The sequence below is a fragment of the Oncorhynchus clarkii genome, chromosome 13 (genome assembly GCF_045791955.1).
Source record: "Oncorhynchus clarkii lewisi isolate Uvic-CL-2024 chromosome 13, UVic_Ocla_1.0, whole genome shotgun sequence".
NCBI classification, from domain to species: Eukaryota; Metazoa; Chordata; class Actinopteri; order Salmoniformes; family Salmonidae; genus Oncorhynchus; species Oncorhynchus clarkii.
The window spans coordinates 11,684,625-11,707,525 of record NC_092159.1 but is presented as its reverse complement, the minus strand read 5'-3'; the positions used below and the strand labels follow the sequence as shown (position 1 = coordinate 11,707,525).

Sequence of the window (22,901 nt, the reverse complement as noted above, 5' to 3'; positions counted from 1 at the left end):
TCTCTCAATCTCTTCCTCCTTTCTCCCCATCTCTCCACCCTTTCTCTCTCTCTTTCTCTCAATCTCTCCCTGCTTTCTCCCTGTCTCTCCCCCCTTTCTCTCTCTCTTTCTCCCTCCTCTTTCCCCATTGCTGTATCTCTCCCCTCTCTCACCCTCCTTCCTCCGTTTAGGTTTTTTATTCTATCCATCCATCCAGCAGCCCAATCAAACAATTAGCGGCACTCGTTTCCATCCGCTGCTCGATTGGGCAATCTGGCCCCCATTGAAATGTGTTTATGTTCCGTTTGTTCCGCGTCAACTGAGGTGTTCTGTCATGTGACGTAGGGAGATGTCATGTTAAGTGTAGTTATGTTGGCTACCTGGGATTTCATATAACAGCGTTGTAACAGCCTATCTTGTTAATTGACAGACTTACAATATTTTCAGAAAGTATTCAGACCCCTTGACCTCTTCCATGTTTTGTTACATTACAGCCTTACTCTAAAATGGATTATAGATTTCTTTTCCCACTCATCAATCTACACACAACAGCCCACAATGACAAAGCGAAAACAGGTTTTTAGACATTTTCACAAGTGTATTAAAAATAAAAACAGAAATACCTTATTTACATAAGTATTCAGACACTTTTCTTTTTGACTCTAAATTGAGCTCAGGTGCATCCTGTTTCCATTGATCATCCTTGAGATGTTTCTACAACTTGATTGGAGTTCACCTGTGGTAAATTCAATTGATTGGACATGATTTGGAAAGGCACACACCTGTCTATATAAGGTCCCACAGTTGACAGTGCACGTCAGAGCAAAAACCAAGCCATGTGGTCGAAGGAATTGTCCGTAGAGCTCCGAGACAGGATTGTTTCACGGCACAGATCTGGGGAAGGGAACCAAAACATTTCTGCAGCATTGAAGGCCCCCAAGAGCACAGTGGCTCCATCATTCTTAAATGGAAGAAGTTTGGAACCACCAAGACTCTTCCTAGATCTGGCTGCTCTGAGGAACTGTATTTATTCAGGTAGGGTCCTGTTTGGAATCCCATTGGTCCATTTCGGAACAAGTCCATCTTTTTGGGCCCATGAAGACCTATACTTTTGTCATGTGTGCTCCCTCTCCAGCCTAGAGGTCACCAGGCTGCTTGTTATGGCGCACACCTGTCACCATTGTTATGCGCACCTGTGCGTCATGACACTCAGCTGGACTTCATCACTCCCTGATTACCTTCCCTATACCTGTCACTCCCTTAGGTTCCTTCTCCAGGCGTTATTGTTTCTGTTTCAGTTTCCTGTCTGTGTGTTGTTTGTGTTTCTTGTTTTGTTCATTTGTTTATTAAACTATGCACTCCCTGAACTTGCTTCCTGACTCCCAGCGCACTCGTTACAATTTTCTACACTGTTAAATGGAAGAAGTTTGGAAAGACCAAGAATCTTCCTAGAACTGGCGGCCTGGTCAAACTGAGCGATCGGGGGAGAAGTGCCTTGGTCAGGGAGGTGACCAAGAACCCGATGGTCACTCTGACAGAGCTCCAGAGTTCGTCTGTGAAGATGGGGGAACCTTCCAGAAGGACAACCATCTCTGCAGCACTCTACCAATCAGGCCTTTATGGTAGAGTGGCCAGACGGAAGCCACTCCTCAGTAAAAGGCACAACAGCCAGCTTGGAGTTTGCCAAAAGACACCTAAAGGACTCTCAGAGCAAGAGAAACAAGATTCTCTGGTCTGATGAAACCAATATTGACCTCTTTGGCCTGAATACCAAGCATCATGACTGGAGAAAACTTGGCACCATTCCTACGGTGAAGCATAGTGGTGGCAGCACTATGCTGTTGGGATGTTTTCAGTTGCAGGGACTGGGAGACTAGTCAGGATCGAGGGAAAGACGAATAGAGCAAGTACAGAGAGATCCTCAATATAAACCTGCTCCAGAGTACTCAGGACCTCAGACTGGAGCAAAGGTTCACATTGCAACAAGACGACGACCCAAACCACACAGCCAAGACAACGCAGGAGTGGCTTCGGCACAAGTCTCTGAATGTCCTTGACTGGCCCAGCCAGAGCCCGGACTTGAACCCGATCTAAAATCTCTGGAGAGACCTGAAAATAGTGGTGCAGCGACGCTCCCCATCCAACCTGACAGAGCTTAAGCGGATCAGCAGAGAAGAACGGGAGACACTCCCCAAATACAGGTGTGCCAAGCTTGTAGCATCATACCCAAGAAGACTCAAGGCTGTAATCGCTGTGAAAGGTGCTTCAACAAAGTACTGAGTAAAGGGATAAACACAACAACTGTTTTTGCTTTTGTCATTATGGGGTATTGTGTGGAGATTGTTAAGGGGGAAAAATGATTAAATCCAGAATAAGGCTGTAACGTAACAAAATGTGGAAGGTCTGAACACTTTCTGAATGCACTGTAAGTCTTGAACACTTGATAGTTCATACATGTTTGGTGCCTCATTCAATCAGTAAAGGCAAAGGAAGTAAAATGGTTTATGTTTCCTTTCACCCACACACACACACACACACACACACACACACACACACACACACACACACACACACACACACACACACACACACAGAGCCCTGATTGCCTAATGCCCTTTCTGTCCGATGAATTGTCCTTCTATACCCAGGGCCAATTTATTGGTCACTAGGGAGTGATACTGTGACTGTCTAAATCCTCTGTGCGTGTATGTGTCCAAATACTCTAGTCCCAATCCCCCTATCACCTAGTCAGGCAGGCACATCCCCTCAACCTCTCAAATTACAGGACTAAAGCTTGGTTTCAATGAAATGGTCAGGTGTGGCATAGACAAATGTAAAGTGGTAGCAGGTCGGGAGACACATTCCCATCAATATTCTCCAGGAGAATCATAATAACAGGAGAATCATAATAACAGGAGAATTGTAATAACAGGGGAATCATAGTAACAGGAGAATCATAATAACAGGAGAATTGTAATAACAGGGGAATCATAGTAACAGGAGAATCATAATAACTGGAGAATCATAATAACAGGAGAATCGTAATAACAGGGGAATCATAGTAACAGGAGAATCATAATAACTGGAGAATCATAATAACAGGAGAATCGTAATAATAGGGGAATCATAGTAACAGGAGAATCATAATAACAGGAGAATCATAATATCAGGAGAATCATAATAACAGGAGAATGACAACAACAGGAGGATCATAATAACAGGAGAATCGTAATAACAGGAGAATCATAATAACAGGATAATCGTAATAACAGGAGAATCATAATAACAGGAGAATCATAATAACAGGAGAATTGTAATAACAGGGGAATCATAGTAACAGGAGAATCATAATAACAGGAGAATTGTAATAACAGGGGAATCATAGTAACAGGAGAATCATAATAACTGGAGAATCATAATAACAGGAGAATCGTAATAACAGGGGAATCATAGTAACAGGAGAATCATAATAACTGGAGAATCATAATAACAGGAGAATCGTAATAACAGGGGAATCATAGTAACAGGAGAATCATAATAACAGGAGAATCATAATATCAGGAGAATCATAATAACAGGAGAATGACAACAACAGGAGGATCATAATAACAGGAGAATCGTAATAACAGGAGAATCATAATAACAGGATAATCATAATAACAGGAGAATCATAATAACAGGAGGATCATAATAACAGGAGAATCACAACATCAGGATAATCATAATAACAGGATAATCATATAACAGGAGAATCACAACATCAGGAGAATCATAATAACAGGAGAATCACAACATCAGGAGAATCATAATAACAGGAGAATCATAATATCAGGAGAATCACAACATCAGGAGAATCATAATAACAGGAGAATCACAACATCAGGAGAATCATAATAACAGGAGAATCGTAATAACAGGAGAATCACAACATCAGGAGAATAATGGTGAATCATTTTAACAGGCTTCTAACAAATTAATTCAATTTTTCTTGTCACATGCGCCGAATACAACAGGTGTAAACCTTACCGTGAAATGCTTACTTACAAGCCTTAACCCACAATGCAGAGCAAGAAATAGAGTTAAGATGCTGTGGTATAAGAGATGTTGGTCCTGCATCATAAATCAACCGTAACAAGACCCATCAGATTAACTCTGGACCAATCAATGGTCACACAGACACACACACACACACACACACACACACACACACACACACACACACACACACACACACACACACACACACACACAACACACACACACACAACACACACACACACACTATCAATCCCGTCCACAAGGACCATGTGGCCTTATTCAAATGAACTATTAGACATGGAGGTACAGTGCCTTGCGAAAGTATTCGGCCCTCTTGAACTTTGCGACCTTTTGCCACATTTCAGGCTTCAAACATAAAGATATAAAACTGTATTTTTTTGTGAAGAATCAACAACAAGTGGGACACAATCATGAAGTGGAACGACATTTATTGGATATTTCAAACTTTTTTAACAAATCAAAAACTGAAAAATTGGGCGTGCAAAATTATTCAGCCCCCTTAAGTTAATACTTTGTAGCGCCACCTTTTGCTGCGATTACAGCTGTAAGTCGCTTGGGGTATGTCTCTATCAGTTTTGCACATCGAGAGACTGAAATGTTTTCCCATTCCTCCTTGCAAAACAGCTCGAGCTCAGTGAGGTTGGATGGAGAGCATTTGTGAACAGCAGTTTTCAGTTCTTTCCACAGATTCTCGATTGGATTCAGGTCTGGACTTTGACTTGGCCATTCTAACACCTGGATATGTTTATTTTTGAACCATTCCATTGTAGATTTTGCTTTATGTTTTGGATCATTGTCTTGTTGGAAGACAAATCTCCGTCCCAGTCTCAGGTCTTTTGCAGACTCCATCAGGTTTTCTTCCAGAATGGTCCTGTATTTGGCTCCATCCATCTTCCCATCAATTTTAACCATCTTCCCTGTCCCTGCTGAAGAAAAGCAGGCCCAAACCATGATGCTGCCACCACCATGTTTGACAGTGGGGATGGTGTGTTCAGTGTGATGAGCTGTGTTGCTTTTACGCCAAACATAACGTTTTGCATTGTTGCCAAAAAGTTCAATTTTGGTTTCATCTTACCAGAGCACTTTCTTCCACATGTTTGGTGTGTCTCCCAGGTGGCTTGTGGCAAACTTTAAACAACACTTTTTATGGATATCTTTAAGAAATGGCTTTCTTCTTGCCACTCTTCCATAAAGGCCAGATTTGTGCAATATACGACTGATTGTTGTCCTATGGACAGAGTCTCCCACCTCAGCTGTAGATCTCTGCAGTTCATCCAGAGTGATCATGGGCCTCTTGTGCATCTCTGATCAGTCTTCTCCTTGTATGAGCTGAAAGTTTAGAGGGACGGCCAGGTCTTGGTAGATTTGCAGTGGTCTGATACTCTTTCCATTTCAATATTATCGCTTGCACAGTGCTCCTTGGGATGTTTAAAGCTTGGGAAATCTTTTTGTATCCAAATCCGGCTTTAAACTTCTTCACAACAGTATCTCGGACCTTCCTGGTGTGTTCCTTGTTCTTCATGATGCACTCTGCGCTTTTAACGGACCTCTGAGACTATCACAGTGCAGGTGCATTTATACGGAGACTTGATTACACACAGGTGGATTGTATTTATCATCATTAGTCATTTAGGTCAACATTGGATCATTCAGAGATCCTCACTGAACTTCTGGAGAGAGTTTGCTGCACTGAAAGTAAAGGGGCTGAATAATTTTGCACGCCCAATTTTTCAGTTTTTGATTTGTTAAAAAAGTTTGAAATATCCAATAAATGTCGTTCCACTTCATGATTGTGTCCCACTTGTTGTTGATTCTTCACATAAAAATACAGTTTTATATCTTTATGTTTGAAGCCTGAAATGTGGCAAAAGGTCGCAAAGTTCAAGGGGGCCGAATACTTTCGCAAGGCACTGTAGAGGGTTTGCTAAACTAGGAAGCTAAGACCACAGGATATGGGGATGAGTTTGACAATCAATAAAGTAGAAAGATGGCTGTACCAATCCCACATTTCCCCTTTAAGCCAATTCAAGGATCAGTCAGGGATCAGTCGGGGATCAGTCAAGGATCAGTCAGGGATCAGTCAAGGATCAGTCAGGGATCAGTCAGGGATCAGTCAGGGATCAATCAAGGATCAGTCAAGGATCAGCCAGGGATCAGTCAGGGATCAATCCAGGATCAGTCAGGGATCAGTCAGGGATCAGTCAAGGATCAGTCAGGGATCAATCAAGGATCAGTCTGGGATCAGTCAGCGATCAGGGTAAAATGTTGTTCTATGGTTTGATCTGACCTGTTTATGGAATTAAATGTCCATGTCTGTTTTGATTTAGCAGACCTTGAATCAGGGCTTTGTGAGGCTTTTGTGCTTATTCAATTCTGCTTCTTTGTAGAAAGAATAAATGTTTTATTCAATTAAATGTGCCTGGTCCGGCACTTCCAACCCTGCATTAGAGGAAACAGTCAAATTGGATTCAGTTTGCACACTTAGGGATGTGTGTGTGTGTGTGTGTGTGTGTGTGTGTGTGTATGTGTGTGTGTGTGTATGTGTGTGTGTGTGTGTGTGTGTGTGTGTGTGTGTGTGTGTGTGTGTGTGTGTGTGTGTGTGTGTGTGTGTGTGTGTGTGTGTGTGTGTGGTGACGGGTCTGTAATTTCCAACAACCCTCCACTTTAATGTCCCCTTTAAACCTTTTACTGCTGTGGGATAAATCAGGGTCACACAGATTGTTTCATGGTAGTTTTAAACAGGTCTACTTTGAAACCAACACTTCACACACGTGGTTATGGGCTTAACAAAAATAAGACATCTTTACCATGTCAGATATAGTTGAGTTGAAAGGAATTCAGTTTTGAGTTTGCATCCCAATATTGCACTTTATATACATCACAGAAGACTGAAATATGACATAACCATTTGACATAGAAACACTGTATTTTCGGCAGGTTTTTAAAAATAATATGTATTATTTATCAAATTAAGAAAAATATTCATAACATTCCACCCATGAGGCCACTAGGTGTTTTGACTGCAGTAAACTGTGTAACCCTATCAGTAACCCTGTCTATAGAAGTCTGACCCTCTCTCCCTTGTTCTCTCTTTCGTTCTCTCTCTCGTTCTCTCTCTCTCTCGTTCTCTCTCTCGTTCTCTCTCTTTCTCCTTCTCTCTCTCCTTCTCTCTCTCGTTCTCTCTCTCTCGTTCTCTCTCTCTCTCATTCTCTCTCTCGTTCTCTCTCTCGTTCTCTCTCTCTCTCTCGTTCTCTCTCTCGTTCTCTCTCTCGTTCTCTCTCTCTCGTTCTCTCTCTCTCGTTCTCTCTCTCTCGTTCTCTCTCTCTCGTTCTCTCTCTCTCGTTCTCTCTCTCGTTCTCTCTCTCTCGTTCTCTCTCCAAGCTGTATTAGTCTCATCTACAACAGTAGTACAGATGCCCTTATTCCAGCCTTCCACCTACCTCAACCAAACAGCTGGATAGAATGGGAATAGCAGAATGACAGTGGTCTTGCTTCACGAATGGCGCCCTAATTGCCTATAGTGCACTACTTTCGACCAGTGCCCATAGGGATCCAGTTAAAAGTAGTGCACTATATAGTGAATAGGGTGCCGTTTGGGATTCTTCCAGCTATTGCAATGCCATAGCATGACAAGATGTCCATCCATTAATCTTATCCCTCCCCCTCCAATTAGTTCCAAATGGGTAATGTGGCACCTTATGGCCGTGACCCGTGTTGCCATGGTAATGTAGTTCCAGGAACATGGCTCTGTAGCAATAGATTGGCCTCTGTTTTTATTGTGGCTGGTAGAGATTAGGCTACCAGCTATTGTGCCAGTTGTGCAGTAGATCCCCCTAAAAAACAGATAGGCAGAAGGTGGAGGAGTATGGGGGTGTGACTGTGTGTGTGTGTGTGTGTGTGTGTGTGTGTGTGTGTGTGTGTGTGTGTGTGTGTGTGTGTGTGTGTGTGTGTGTGTGTATGTGCGTGTGTGTGTGCGCGTGTATGTGCATGTGTGTGTGTATGTGTGTGTGTGTGTGTGTGTGTGTGTGTGTGTGTGTGTGTGTGTGTGTGTGTGTGTGTGTGTGTGTGTGTGTGTGTGTGTGTGCGCGTGTATGTGCATGTGTGTGTGTGTGTGTAATATTTGAGTGGAGGTGAAGTTGGAAAAGGCTTTTAGGGAAAATCCTTTCCACCCCATGTTCTATCTGTGTAGTGTGAAGTGGTGTTATATATCCTGAAGTGTGTGTGTGTGGTGTGTGTGTGTGTGGGTTGTGTTGTGTGTGTTGTGTTGTGTGTGTGTGGTATGTTTGTGTGTGTGCGTGTGTGTGTTGTGTTGTGTGTGTGTGTGGTGTATGTGTGTGTGTGTGTGTGTGTGTTGTGTTGTGTGTCTTGTGTTTGTGTGTGTGCGTGTGTGTGTTTGTGTGTGTGTGCATGTGTGTGTGGTGTGTGTGTGTGTGGTGTGTTTGTGTGTGTGTGTGTGCACATGTGTGTGCATGTGTGTGTGTGCGTGTGTGTGGTGTGTTTGTGTGTGTCTACATGTGTGTGTGTGTGTGTGTGCATATGTGCATGTGTGTGTGTACATGTGTGTGTGTGCATATGTGCGTGTGCATATGTGTGTGTGTGTGTGTGTGTGTGTGTGTGTGTGTGTGTGTGTGTATGGATGTAGGTGATTAAACACTTTGGTGATGACATTTCACTTCCTTATGTTATAAAGTACATTTTACCAAGACAAACATGATTCAGTGCTCCATATTGACATTAAAAGCTTGGGGTACGCTCAGTGCTCCTTTGACAATAAAAGCTTGGGGTACGCTCAGTGCTCCATATTGACAATAAAAGCTTGGGGTACGCTCAGTGCTCCATATTGACAATAAAAGCTTGGGGTACGCTCAGTGCTCCTTTGACAATAAAAGCTTGGGGTACGCTCAGTGCTCCATATTGACAATAAAAGCTTGGGGTACGCTCAGTGCTCCATATTGACAATAAAAGCTTGGGGTACGCTCAGTGCTCCATATTGACAATAAAAGCTTGGGGTACGCTCAGTGCTCCATATTGACATTAAAAGCTTGGGGTACGCTCAGTGCTCCATATTGACATTAAAAGCTTGGGGTACGCTCAGTGCTCCATATTGACATTAAAGGCTTGGGGTACGCTCAGTGCTCCATATTGACATTAAAAGCTTGGGGTACGCTCAGTGCTCCATATTGACATTAAAAGCTTGGGGTACGCTTAGTGCTCCATATTGACAATAAAAGCTTGGGGTACGCTCAGTGCTCCATATTGACATTAAAAGCTTGGGGTACGCTCAGTGCTCCATATTGACATTAAAAGCTTGGGGTACGCTCAGTGCTCCATATTGACATTAAAAGCTTGGGGTACGCTTAGTGCTCCATATTGACAATAAAAGCTTGGGGTACGCTCAGTGTTCCATATTGACATTAAAAGCTTGGGGTACGCTCAGTGCTCCATATTGACATTAAAAGCTTGGGGTACGCTTAGTGCTCCATATTGACAATAAAAGCTTGGGGTACGCTCAGTGCTCCTTCGACAATAAAAGCTTGGGGTACGCTCAGTGCTCCATATTGACATTAAAAGCTTGGGGTACGCTCAGTGCTCCATATTGACATTAAAAGCTTGGGGTACGCTTAGTGCTCCATATTGACAATAAAAGCTTGGGGTACGCTCAGTGCTCCATATTGACATTAAAAGCTTGGGGTACGCTCAGTGCTCCATATTGACATTAAAAGCTTGGGGTACGCTCAGTGCTCCATATTGACAATAAAAGCTTGGGGTACGCTCAGTGCTCCATATTGACATTAAAAGCTTGGGGTACGCTCAGTGCTCCATATTGACAATAAAAGCTTGGGGTACGCTCAGTGCTCCTTTGACAATAAAAGCTTGGGGTACGCTCAGTGCTCCATATTGACATTAAAAGCTTGGGGTACGCTCAGTGCTCCATATTGACATTAAAAGCTTGGGGTACGCTTAGTGCTCCATATTGACAATAAAAGCTTGGGGTACGCTCAGTGCTCCATATTGACATTAAAAGCTTGGGGTACGCTCAGTGCTCCATATTGACATTAAAAGCTTGGGGTACGCTCAGTGCTCCATATTGACATTAAAAGCTTGGGGTACGCTCAGTGCTCCATATTGACAATAAAAGCTTGGGGTACGCTCAGTGCTCCTTCGACATAACAAGCTTGGGGTACGCTCAGTGCTCCATATTGACAATAAAAGCTTGGGGTACGCTCAGTGCTCCATATTGACAATAAAAGCTTGGGGTACGCTCAGTGCTCCTTTGACATAACAAGCTTGGGGTACGCTCAGTGCTCCATATTGACATTAAAAGCTTGAGGTACGCTCAGTGCTCCATATTGACATTAAAAGCTTGGGGTACGCTCAGTGCTCCATATTGACGTTAAAAGCTTGGGGTACGCTCAGTGCTCCATATTGACAATAAAAGCTTGGGGTACGCTCAGTGCTCCATATTGACAATAAAAGCTTGGGGTACGCTCAGTGCTCCATATTGACAATAAAAGCTTGGGGTACGCTCAGTGCTCCTTTGACATAACAAGCTTGGGGTACGCTCAGTTCTCCTTTCCTATCTCTATCTCTAAGAGCCTCTCTCTGTGGAGGGTGGAGTGATGTCACATCCTTTATCTCTAAGAGCTTCTCTCTGTGGAGGGTGGAGTGATGTCCCATCCTCTATCTCTAAGAGCTTCTCTCTGTGGAGGGTGGAGTGATGTCACATCCTCTATCTCTAAGAGCTTCTCTCTGTTGTCTAATAGATCTAAGGTCTGTGCTGTATGAGTGGTATAGACTGTGAGGTGCAGTAGAGTGCTGTTGTGCATTAGTGTCAATTTTCTTTCTTTCTGTTTTTCTTCAGAGTGCTGTTGAGCATTAGTGTCCATTTTTCTTTCTTTCTCTCTCTCTAGTTCCTGCTTTCTCTTGGACTCCTGTCTGGTGCCGTGGTCCGAGTGAAATAAGCATCACTGCTATCACCTGGTTCAAATCCAGGTTACACCACATCCAGCCCTGATTGGGAGTCCAATAGGGGAGTCCAGGTTAGGCTGCCTTCGTAAATACAAATTTGTTCTTAACTAGTTAAATAAAGGAAAAAATATACATTACACCTTTTGTTTCATTATTCTTATTTACAAAACCTCCTTTCTTCCATTCTTTCATTCTTTAGTGACCATCTTCACCAATTCAATCTTCTTTTTTTATATCAACTGGTATACATTTTAGGTCTGAAATGGAAACAACTTGATTTATAATAGGCTTTTACTCATCAGCGTGTGTTTGAATGGTTTCTGTATTGGAGCAGCACATAGGAAGCGTGACGTGTCGGTTGTATGCCAGATTATGGGACTTCCTCTGGGAAAGTCTTCTTCAAACACACCCATGTATTTATAAGGCAAACATCTGGGAGGTCGAAACCTCAAACTGTACCAATCCACATCTGAGCTGGCCATCATGTCTCCATCTCTCATGTCATATTAACATCTCTCTCTCTCCCTCTCTCTCTCTCTCTTTGTCTCTCTCTCTCTCTCTCTCTCTCTCTGTCTCTCTCTCTCTCTCTGTCTCTCTCTCTCTCTCTCTCTCTCTCTCTCTGTCTCTCTCAAACTGTACCAATCCACATCTGAGCTGGCCATCATGTCTCCATCTCTCATGTCATATTAACATCTCTCTCTCTCTTTCTCTCTCTCTCTCTTTCTCCATATCTCTCTCTCTCTCTCACTCTCTCTTTCTTCATATCTCTCTCTTTCTTTCTCTCTCTCTCTCTCTCTCTCTCTCTCTCTCTCTCTCTCTCTCTCTCTCTCTCTCTCTCTCTCTCACTCTCTCTTTCTCCATATCTCTCTCTCACTCTCTCTCTCTCTCCATATCTCTCTCTCTCCATATCTCTCTCTTTCTCTCTCTCTCCAAATCTCTATCTCTCTTTCACTCCATATGTCCTTCCCCCTCATTCTATCACTCCTCATCTCTCTCGCCATCTCCTTTTTTCCTCCACCCCCCCATCCCTACCCTTTCTCACTCCCTTGTTCCCTTGTTCAGCATTTAATCACCAACAGTGTTGTAGAAGTCATGCCCTGTTCTCGACATGAGCGTCTGAGTTGCGTCCACTAATAGAGAGCCAATTACCTTCCATTACTGCAGTACAGGAGTGTGTGTGTGTGTGTGTGTGTGTGTGTGTGTGTGTGTGTGTGTGTGTGTGTGTGTGTGTGTGTGTGTGTGTGTGTGTGTGTGTATGTGTGTGTACGTGCACGTGTGCGTACAGCATCCACTTTATTAAGGAGCGATGATGGCGACTACAAAAACAACAAGTTGTGAACATATTAGCCCGGCGCCCACGCCTGTCCAGGTCCTGTATGTGTTGTTGTTGTGTTCTGGTTCTGGCTGATGTTGCTGCTGGGGTCTGTAGTTCAGGTAGTTCACAATTAGAATGGGTAACACTTTACTGTGGTTGTCCTATGCACCAAGCCTTCATAAAGCCTTTATGGCACAACATGTTATAACTTAGTAGGGAATCAACTTAATGTCACGTCCTGACCATAGAAAGCCTTAGTTTAGTCTAGTTTATATTTTCTATGTGGGGTTTTGGTATGGTTCCCAATTAGAGGCAGCTGGCTATCGTTGTCTCTAATTGAGGATCATACGTAAGTAGCAATTTTTCCACCTGTGTGTTATGGGATACTGTTTTGAGTTATTGCACGTAGCATCTCTGTAGTCACGGTTAGTTTATTGTTTATTTGTTTTTGTCTTTGCTAAGTTTCACTTTATTCATTAAAATTATGTGGAACTCAACATACCTTGGTCCGATATTCATTCCAACAAACGTGACACTTAATGTATTGAACTTAGTAGGGAATCAACTAGATGTATTGAACTGAGTAGGGCATCAACTAACTGTACTGAACTTAGTAGGGAATCAACTAAATGTATTGAACTTAGTAGGGAATCAACTAAATGTATTGAACTTAGTAGGGAATCAACTAAATGTATTGAACTTAGTAGGGAATCAACTAAATGTACTGAACTTAGTAGGGAATCAAATAAATGTACTGAACTTAGTAGGGAATCAACTAAATGTATTGAACTTAGTAGGGAATCAACTAAATGTACTGAACTTAGTAGGGAATCAACTAAATGTACTGAACTTAGTAGGGAATCAACTAAATGTACTGAACTTAGTAGGGAATCAACTAAATTTATTGAACTTAGTAGGGAATCAACTAAATGTACTGAACTTAGTAGGGAATCAACTAAATGTATTGAACTTAGTAGGGAATCAACTAGATGTATTGAACTGAGTAGGGCATCAACTAACTGTACTGAACTTAGTAGGGAATCAACTAAATGTATTGAACTTAGTAGGGAATCAACTAAATGTATTGAACTTAGTAGGGAATCAACTAAATGTATTGAACTTAGTAGGGAATCAACTAAATGTACTGAACTTAGTAGGGAATCAAATAAATGTACTGAACTTAGTAGGGAATCAACTAAATGTATTGAACTTAGTAGGGAATCAACTAAATGTACTGAACTTAGTAGGGAATCAACTAAATGTACTGAACTTAGTAGGGAATCAACTAAATGTACTGAACTTAGTAGGGAATCAACTAAATTTATTGAACTTAGTAGGGAATCAACTAAATGTACTGAACTTAGTAGGGAATCAACTAAATGTATTGAACTTAGTAGGGAATCAACTAAATGTATTGAACTTAGTAGGGAATCAACTAAATGTACTGAACTTAGTAGGGAATCAACTAAATGTACTGAACTTAGTAGGGAATCAACTAAATTTATTGAACTTAGTAGGGAATCAACTAAATGTACTGAACTTAGTAGGGAATCAACTAAATGTATTGAACTTAGTAGGGAATCAACTAAATGTATTGCACTTAGTAGGGAATCAACTAAATGTATTGAACTTAGTAGGGAATCAACTAAATGTACTGAACTTAGTAGGGAATCAACTAAATGTACTGAACTTAGTAGGGAATCAACTAAATGTATTGAACTTAGTAGGGAATCAACTAAATGTACTGAAAATGTATTATTGTATTATAAACCATGAACAGAATGCATCAGTGATTCTTATTTCCTGCAACTTTCTGAAGAGGCAACAACAATGCCCTGTCTGTGTGTGTGCGGAGCGCGTCTATCATTTTGTGTAGCCGTTAGCGATGACGCTAGTGAAAAGTCTTCTGGTAGATGGAAAGGCTTTTCCAACAATATTCTTGATTAAATGTTGACTACAAAGTAGCCTATGCTGACCTGGCAGAACTATATCAGGATTCTTTGCATCAATCCAGTGGGTATTTGTTTTGTTTCACACATCTTAATAACAGCCTCTTGCTGGTGCCCTCTGGAATTAAAGGGTAACTACACCCAAAAATGTACAAATATTTACAAAAATCAAGACCTCAAAAGTGGTCTCTTGATGTGGTTTAACCATTGTTGTGGACTTTTCTATATAAAAAAAGGTGTGACTTTGAGAGGGAAAACCTGGGAAACTGGAGAAAAATGGACACCTAGAGAAACAAAATGGAGAAAACTGAATTTGGGAGAAAAAAATGTTTAAAATATTAGTGTGTTATTTTCTTTGATTGTTGCTCATGTCCTGTAGTGTCTTGGATGCTTTAACAGAATAGTGTTGTTGTTTTGAGAATGCATAAAGATATCAGTATTTCTTCTCTCACACACTGACTTCTCTTGCTGTCTCCCAGACAGGTCCAGCACTGAGGTCAACCTCAACCCACCCACCCATTATACCACAACCAACAACATGACCATCTACCTCCCCACAGCCGCCCCCTCAATGCCTGAGCCAAACACCTTCCCCCCCTCCCCTCTCTTCCTCCTCGCCCCCGACCCTTTCTTCAATGGATCCTACCACAACTGGACCAACACTGGCGGCGGAGGCGTGGGGGGTTTCCAACTCACTATAGCAGGGGTCCTTATCCCCCTCATCTATGTAGCAGTCTGTGTGATCGGCCTGGTGGGCAACACATTGGTCATCTACATTGTTTTACACTATGTGAGGACGGAGTCGGTCACTAACATCTATATACTCAACCTGGCCATCGCTGATGAGCTATTCATGCTAGGTCAGTGTTTCTTTTGTGCTTTCATTGTGGTTTTTCAAGGTGTTGTTTATTCAACTCTGTTATTAGCCTTGTTAAACCAGCCTTATTTTGCAAGCTCACATTCTGTTTCGCGTGAAATGTAACTAAATATGACCGTAGTGGTCAGTCTGCTTTTTGATCATGTTACAGTATTTCTTTCATTTGATCATTTTACTGTAAAGTGTGTTGCAGTTTTAAATGCACTTCAAATCCAATGTAAGTGTGCGTTTTTAAAATTGTTTTTAAATCAAATCAAACTGTATTTGCCACATGTGCCAAATACAACAAGTGTAAACTTTACCGTGAAATGCTTTACTTACAAGCCCTTAACCAACAGTGTAAACTTTACCGTGAAATGCTTTACTTACAAGCCCTTATTAACCAACAGTGTAAACTTTACTGTGAAATGCTTTACTTACAAGCCCTTAACCAACAGTGTAAACTTTACCGTGAAATGCTTACTTACAAGCCCTTAACCAACAGTGTAAACTTTACTGTGAAATGCTTTACTTACAAGCCCTTAACCAGCAGTGTAAACTTTACAGTGAAATGCTTTACTTACAAGCCCTTAACCAACAGTGTAAACTTTACAGTGAAATGCTTTACCTACAAGCCCTTAACCAACAGTGTAAACTTTACTGTGAAATGCTTACTTACAAGCCCTTAACCAACAGTGTAAACTTTACTGTGAAATGCTTTACTTACAAGCCCTTAACCAACAGTGTAAACTTTACTGTGAAATGCTTTACTTACAAGCCCTTAACCAACAGTGTAAACTTTACTGTGAAATGCTTTACTTACAAGCCCTTAACCAACAGTGTAAACTTTACTGTGAAATGCTTTACTTACAAGCCCTTAACCAACAGTGTAAACTTTACTGTGAAATGCTTACTTACAAGCCCTTAACCAACAGTGTAGACTTTACTGTGAAATGCTTTACTTACAAGCCCTTAACCAACAGTGTAAACTTTACTGTGAAATGCTTACTTACAAGCCCTTAACCAACAGTGTAAACTTTACTGTGAAATGCTTACTTACAAGCCCTTAACCAACAGTGTAAACTTTACTGTGAAATGCTTTACTTACAAGCCCTTAACCAACAGTGTAAACTTTACTGTGAAATGCTTACTTACAAGCCCTTAACCAACAGTGTAAACTTTACTGTGAAATGCTTTACTTACAAGCCCTTAACCAACAGTGTAAACTTTACAGTGAAATGCTTTACTTACAAGCCCTTAACCAACAGTGTAGACTTTACCGTGAAATGCTTTACTTACAAGCCCTTAACCAACGGTGCAGTTCAAGAAGAAGAACATATTTACCAAGTAGACTAAAATAAAAAGTAATAACAAAAAGTAACACAATAAGAATAACGATGCTATATACAGGGGGCACCGGTACAGTCAGGGGTACAGGCTAGTTGACGTAATCTGTACATGTAGGTGGGGCGAAGTGACTAATTGCACTGTCAATATAGTTAGATTTGATTTGACTTCCTCTAGGCCTCCCCTTCCTGGCGGTCCAGAACGCTCTGCTCTCCTGGCCGTTTGGTTCTCTCATGTGCCGTGTGGTCATGACTGTGGACGCCATCAACCAGTTCACCGCCATCTTCTGTCTCACGGTCATGTCCATCGACCGCTACCTCGCAGTGGTCCATCCCATACGGTCGTCGTGGTGGAGGCGACCGCACGTGGCCAAGGCGGTGAATGCGGCGGTGTGGGCAGTGTCGTTTGTGGTGGTGCTGCCCGTGGTGGTGTTTGCGGACGTACTGGAGGATGATGGGAACTGTAGTATAGTGTGGCCTGAGCCAGCCGAGGTCTGGAAGGCAACGTTCATCGTGTACACGTGCACGGTCGGGTTCTTCGGACCGCTACTCGTCATCTGTCTCTGCTACCTGCTCATTGTGATCAAGGTCAGAATCTATGACGACTTCCGCACTTAAAAGGGAAAAAATAGCTATTTTACACTACTTGGGAGGCCTGTCTGTTATACTTAGACTGAACCAGTGTGTCCTTTGGGAGGAAACATCATTGTTGATAGGTAACATAGACCCAGGTGTTGCTACACCTCCGTTGTTACATGAAATAAATGTGTTCTGATGTTTTTGTCTCATATTACCACTGATTTATTTATACTTCCCTTAAATCAGACAGACATTGTGAGAGGCATTTTGAGTTTTGAGGGGCGGGACCACTTTGCCCTCTTCCAGGGAACCCTTCCTTGTGCGGTTCTCTACTCCGGCCCTGACCTGTTGCATTTGACCTGTTGCATCTGACCTGTTGCATCTGACCTGTTGCATCTGACCTGTTACATCTGACCTGTTACATCTGACCTGTTGCATCTGACCTGTTGCATCTGACCTGTTACATCTGACCTGTTACAGCTGACCTGTTACATCTGACAACAAACATAAATGTTTCAACATCTTTAATGTCTGGGTCAGGAGCCGGAGGGGAGGACACACAGGGAATGGGTCTCTGTCAGTGGAGGCTGCTGAGGGGAGGACACACAGGGAATGGGTCTCTGTCAGTGGAGGCTGCTGAGGGGAGGACACACAGGGAGTGGGTCTCTGTCAGTGGGGGCTGCTGAGGGGAGGACACACAGGGAGTGGATCTCTGTCACTGGAGGCTGCTGAGGGGAGGACACACAGGGAGTGGGTCTCTGTCAGTGGAGGCTGCTGAAGGGAGGACGGTTCATAATAATGCTTGGAATGGAGTCTATGTCTTTGATGTGTTTGATACCATTCAATTGACTCCATTCCAGTCAGTATTCTCTGGCGAAGGGGTGGAGTGTCCTACCCTACAGTGGCCTACCCTACAATGGTCTACCCTACAGTGGTCTACCCTTCCATGGCCTACCCTAAAGTGGCCTACCCTAAAGTGACTTACCCTACATTGGCCTACCCTACAGTGGCCTACCCTACAGTGGTCTACCCTACAGTGGCCTACCCTAAAGTGGCCTACCCTACATTGGCCTACCCTAAAGTGGCCTACCCTACAGGGGCCTACCCTACAGTGGCCTACCCTACAGGGACCTACCCTACAGGGGCCTACCCTAAAGTGGCCTACCCTAAAGTGACTTACCCTACATTGGCCTACCCTACAGTGGCCTACCCTACATTGGTCTACCCTACAGTGGCCTACCCTAAAGTGGCCTACCCTACATTGGCCTACCCTAAAGTGGCCTACCCTACAGGGGCCTACCCTACAGTGGCCTACCCTACAGGGACCTACCCTACAGGGGCCTACTCTATATTGGCCTACCCTACATTGGCCTACCCTACAAGGGCCTACCCTACATTGGCCTACCCTACATTGGCCTACCCTACAGCAGCCTACCCTACAGGGGCCTACCCTACAGGGGCCTACCCTACAGCAGCCTACCCTACAGGGACCTACCCTACAGGGACCTACTCTATATTGGCCTACCCTACAGGGGCCTACCCTATATTGGCCTACCCTACAAGGGCCTACTCTACATTGGCCTACCCTACAGGGGCCTACCCTACAGCAGCCTACCCTACAGCAGCCTACCCTACAGCAGCCTACCCTACATGTGTTATATTGCTGACTTAACTTTTATATTATATTTAATTGTAAAGTGTGCTGAGATGTTTTAACTGCCAATAAAGTTGAATTGTTTTGTTTTGAAGGTGCGCAACGCGGGGAAACGGGCCCGGTCCACCTCCTCCCGACGCAGGAAGTCCGAACGCAAGATCACCCGCATGGTGGTTGTCGTGGTAGCAGTGTTCGTGTTGTGCTGGCTCCCATTCTACATCCTCAACATCGTTAACCTGCTAATCCTGTTACCGGGCGAATTCCGGGGGCTGTACTACTTTGTGGTGGTCCTATCGTACGCTAATAGCTGCGCTAACCCAATAATTTACGGATTCCTGTCCGATAATTTTAAGAGAGGGTTCCGGAAGGCTCTTTGTCGTTCTTCGAGGAGGGTGGAGAACCACGAGAGAGCGGCAGCCACCGAGCTGCAGCGCCCTGCAGAGCTCTGGAGGGGAATTGCGCCCGAGCCGCGAGATGGCCTGGGGGTCACCAAGTCTCATGAAGGAGGGGAGGAAGAAGTGGAGGAGGAAGAGGAGAACGGGATAGAGATGGAGAGAAGAGAAGATGCCACTCAGATGAGAGAGAACTGCAGGATTGCACAGAACGGGAACGGAGGAGGACAAGTTGAGAGCTCCAGGATCTTGTTCACTCCGGGGGGAAATGTGGAGACGGTACCCCTGGGGCAGAGGGCTAAAGCTGGGGAGGAGGCTGGGAAAGGCCCAGGCTTAGAATTGGGGCCTACTGTCGCTTTCTCCACTCTTGCCAATGGATCAAAGAGTGAAAGTAACAGGTCACGTCCAGAGACAGTGGAGAAGAGCCCCAAGCTAGAGATCAGCTACCTGTAACTCATAAATAAGCTTTTTCCCAATGTCCATACTAGTATACCACTGATACGGACACGTCTTGCTGAGACTGAGGCTGTCCTAATATGGACACTGTACAGTGTATAGAATGATGGTGAAGCTGCTCCTAGACACGCTGATATTGGGTCAGTTTTGCATTTTCCCCACTCATGGTTAAGGGTTGGGGGAGGGGAAGCTGATCCTAGATCTGTACCGAGGGGAAACGTTACCCAGGAGCTGGATTGCATGTCCGGTACAGTGACTCATTCTAAGTAGTGAGCTACTGTGTCGATTGGAACAGAGATATATGGATTGAATGTAGCAACATTAACCCAACACCTAGCAACCTTGTTAAGAGGTTTGGAGCTCTTAGGGTAACAATTAAGGTGTTGGCTTGACAGTCACTGGACCTGGGTTCAAACCCCAGTTGGGGCTATCCCCCGAGTTTGCTAATGTGTCATTTAAATTGACACTTTTGAGTATCAACTGTGAACTTACAATGATACCAACTGCCTTGCCTCAAATTCCAAGCTTTTTGGCCAAAAATTGATGATCAGTTATTTTATTGGACTGAGAATTTGCAAATCTTTACAGAACAATTTCAGTTTTACGCTTAGTGCGCAATGTAAAAATGTACAGAAATGTTTGAGAATCAGAATACAGTTTTGAATAGGCTATTCAGAGATGCACACAAGGAGAAAAACACATACTATATTGTCAGTATTTGAATGATGTATCTATGTGACAGTTTCATAGTGCAGTATGTTTTCAACAGTAGCCTTCAGACAGAGTATAAAAGTCTCATGACACCACTAAAATCACAGGGAACGAAGTGTTCCCTTTCATCCAAGAACAGCATCATGTAACAGTTCTTCTAAATGTCATATAAGCTATTTCAATGAGAGTTCCTACTGCCTCTGTCTGAGGCTTTACAATACAAGTGCAAATTAGTGTCCTTCTGTTGAAAGCGAAAGCAAACAGACATCTAGTTCCGTTCTATTGCTATCTCACCTCGTCCCTGGTGGAACGTTCCATCTATCAGAATGAATGGAATCATTACAGTGAATGATGTCACCGAAGCGCACCTGCACGATTAACTCTCATACATATTCATGATGACGGGAGTCGAGTCGATTCAATTACGGCGGATGGTATATCAAAGAGCTGTGCGCACTCTGATATCGACCTTCGGTTCATTTGATTGGCATCCAGCGGAATATCTTCTGAGCGACGTTGTGGTGGACATTGATGTCGAATGCTATTTTGTTTGGGGAGAATGTTAGTGAACCTTTCAGACAGATGCTGTTTATGTGAGTGAAGCAGCTGAACCATTAGAAAGCAGTTGGCCTTTGGAACTAAGGATAGATATTTGCAGAGCCATATTTGTTGATATTTAGATTGAGATGATATGTTTCTGGGTAGTTGCATAGGAACAAAGCTGTTTTTCTACGGAGCAGAGCTATACAGTATTTCTTTGTATGTACTGTATGTAGGCAGTACATAGTGCCATATTCAATAAGAGAATGTATCAAATGTGGCCTTTAAGTTCACTTTGTATCTGAACATAATTGTTTTGAAGCTGTAGCCTGAGTGTTTTGTCATGTTGTTTTCCGAGCCTCAGTTCGTCAGGACATGGACTCTACAAGGTGTCAAAGTGTTCCACAGGGATGCTGGCCCATGTTGACTCCAATGCTTCCCACAGTTGTGTCAAGTTGACTGGATGTCCTTTGGGTGGTGGACCATTCTTGATACACACGGGAAACTGTTAAGCTTGAAAAACCCATCAGTGTTGAAGTTCATGACACACTGGAACCGGAGCACCTGACACCTACTACCATACAGTACCCCGTTCAAAGACACTCCTGTCACCTACTACCATACCCTGTTCAAAGGCACTCCTGACACCTACTACCATACCCTGTTCAAAGGCACTCCTGACACCTACTACCATATCCTGTTCAAAGGCACTCCTGACACCTACTACCATACCCCGTTCAAAGACACTCCTGTCACCTACTACCATACCCCGTTCAAAGACACTCCTGACACCTACTACCATACCCCGTTCAAAGACACTCCTGTCACCTACTACCATACCCCGTTCAAAGACACTCCTGTCACCTACTACCATACCCAGTTCAAAGACACTCCAGACACCTACTACCATACCCAGTTCAAAGACACTCCTGACACCTACTACCATACAGTACCCCGTTCAAAGACACTCCTGACACCTACTACCATACAGTACCCCGTTCAAAGACACTCCTGACACCTACTACCATACCCTGTTCAAAGGCACTCCTGACACCTACTACCATACCCTGTTCAAAGGCACTTCTGACACCTACTACCATACCCCGTTCAAAGACACTCCTGACACCTACTACCATACAGTACCCCGTTCAAAGGCACTCCTGACACCTACTACCATACCCTGTTCAAAGGCATTCAAAGGCACTCCTGACACCTACTACCATACCCTGTTCAAAGGCACTCCTGACACCTACTACCATACAGTACCCCGTTCAAAGACATTCCTGTCACCTACTACCATACCCAGTTCAAAGACACTCCTGACACCTACCACCATACCCCGTTCAAAGACACTCCTGACACCTACTACCATACAGTACCTCGTTCAAAGACACTCCTGACACCTACTACCATACAGTACCTCGTTCAAAGACACTCCTGACACCTACTACCATACCCCGTTCAAAGACACTCCTGACACCTACTACCATACCCCGTTCAAAGACACTCCTGACACCTACTACCATACAGTACCTCGTTCAAAGGCACTCCTGACACCTACTACCATACCCTGTTCAAAGACACTCCTGACACCTACTACCATACAGTACCCCGTTCAAAGACACTCCTGACACCTACTACCATACCCTGTTCAAAGGCACTCCTGACACCTACTACCATACCCTGTTCAAAGGCACTCCTGACACCTACTACCATACCCCGTTCAAAGACACTCCTGACACCTACTACCATACAGTACCCCATTCAAAGGCACTCCTGACACCTACTACCATACAGTACCTCGTTCAAAGGCACTCCTGCCACCTACTACCATACCCTGTTCAAAGGCACTCCTGACACCTACTACCATACCCCGTTCAAAGACACTCCTGACACCTACTACCATACAGTACCCCGTTCAAAGACACTCCTGACACCTACTACCATACCCAGTTCAAAGACACTCCTGACACCTACCACCATACAGTACCTCGTTCAAAGGCACTCCTGACACCTACTACCATACAGTACCCCGTTCAAAGACATTCCTGTCACCTACTACCATACCCAGTTCAAAGACACTCCTGACACCTACC

The 22,901-nt window shown here is 43.6% G+C and overlaps 1 protein-coding gene across 1 annotated transcript; it reads left to right on the top strand.

Annotated features, from left to right (window-relative positions):
- The first annotated feature begins 1,501 nt into the window (after positions 1–1,501).
- LOC139424241 (somatostatin receptor type 5-like) lies at positions 1,502–19,551 on the top strand. Its single transcript, XM_071175921.1, has 4 exons — positions 1,502–1,601; positions 14,751–15,131; positions 16,652–17,061; positions 18,802–19,551. The coding sequence occupies exons 1-4, from the start codon at positions 1,502–1,504 to the stop codon at positions 19,549–19,551; spliced, it is 1,641 nt and encodes a 546-aa protein (XP_071032022.1).
- Positions 19,552–22,901: the final 3,350 nt, after the last annotated feature.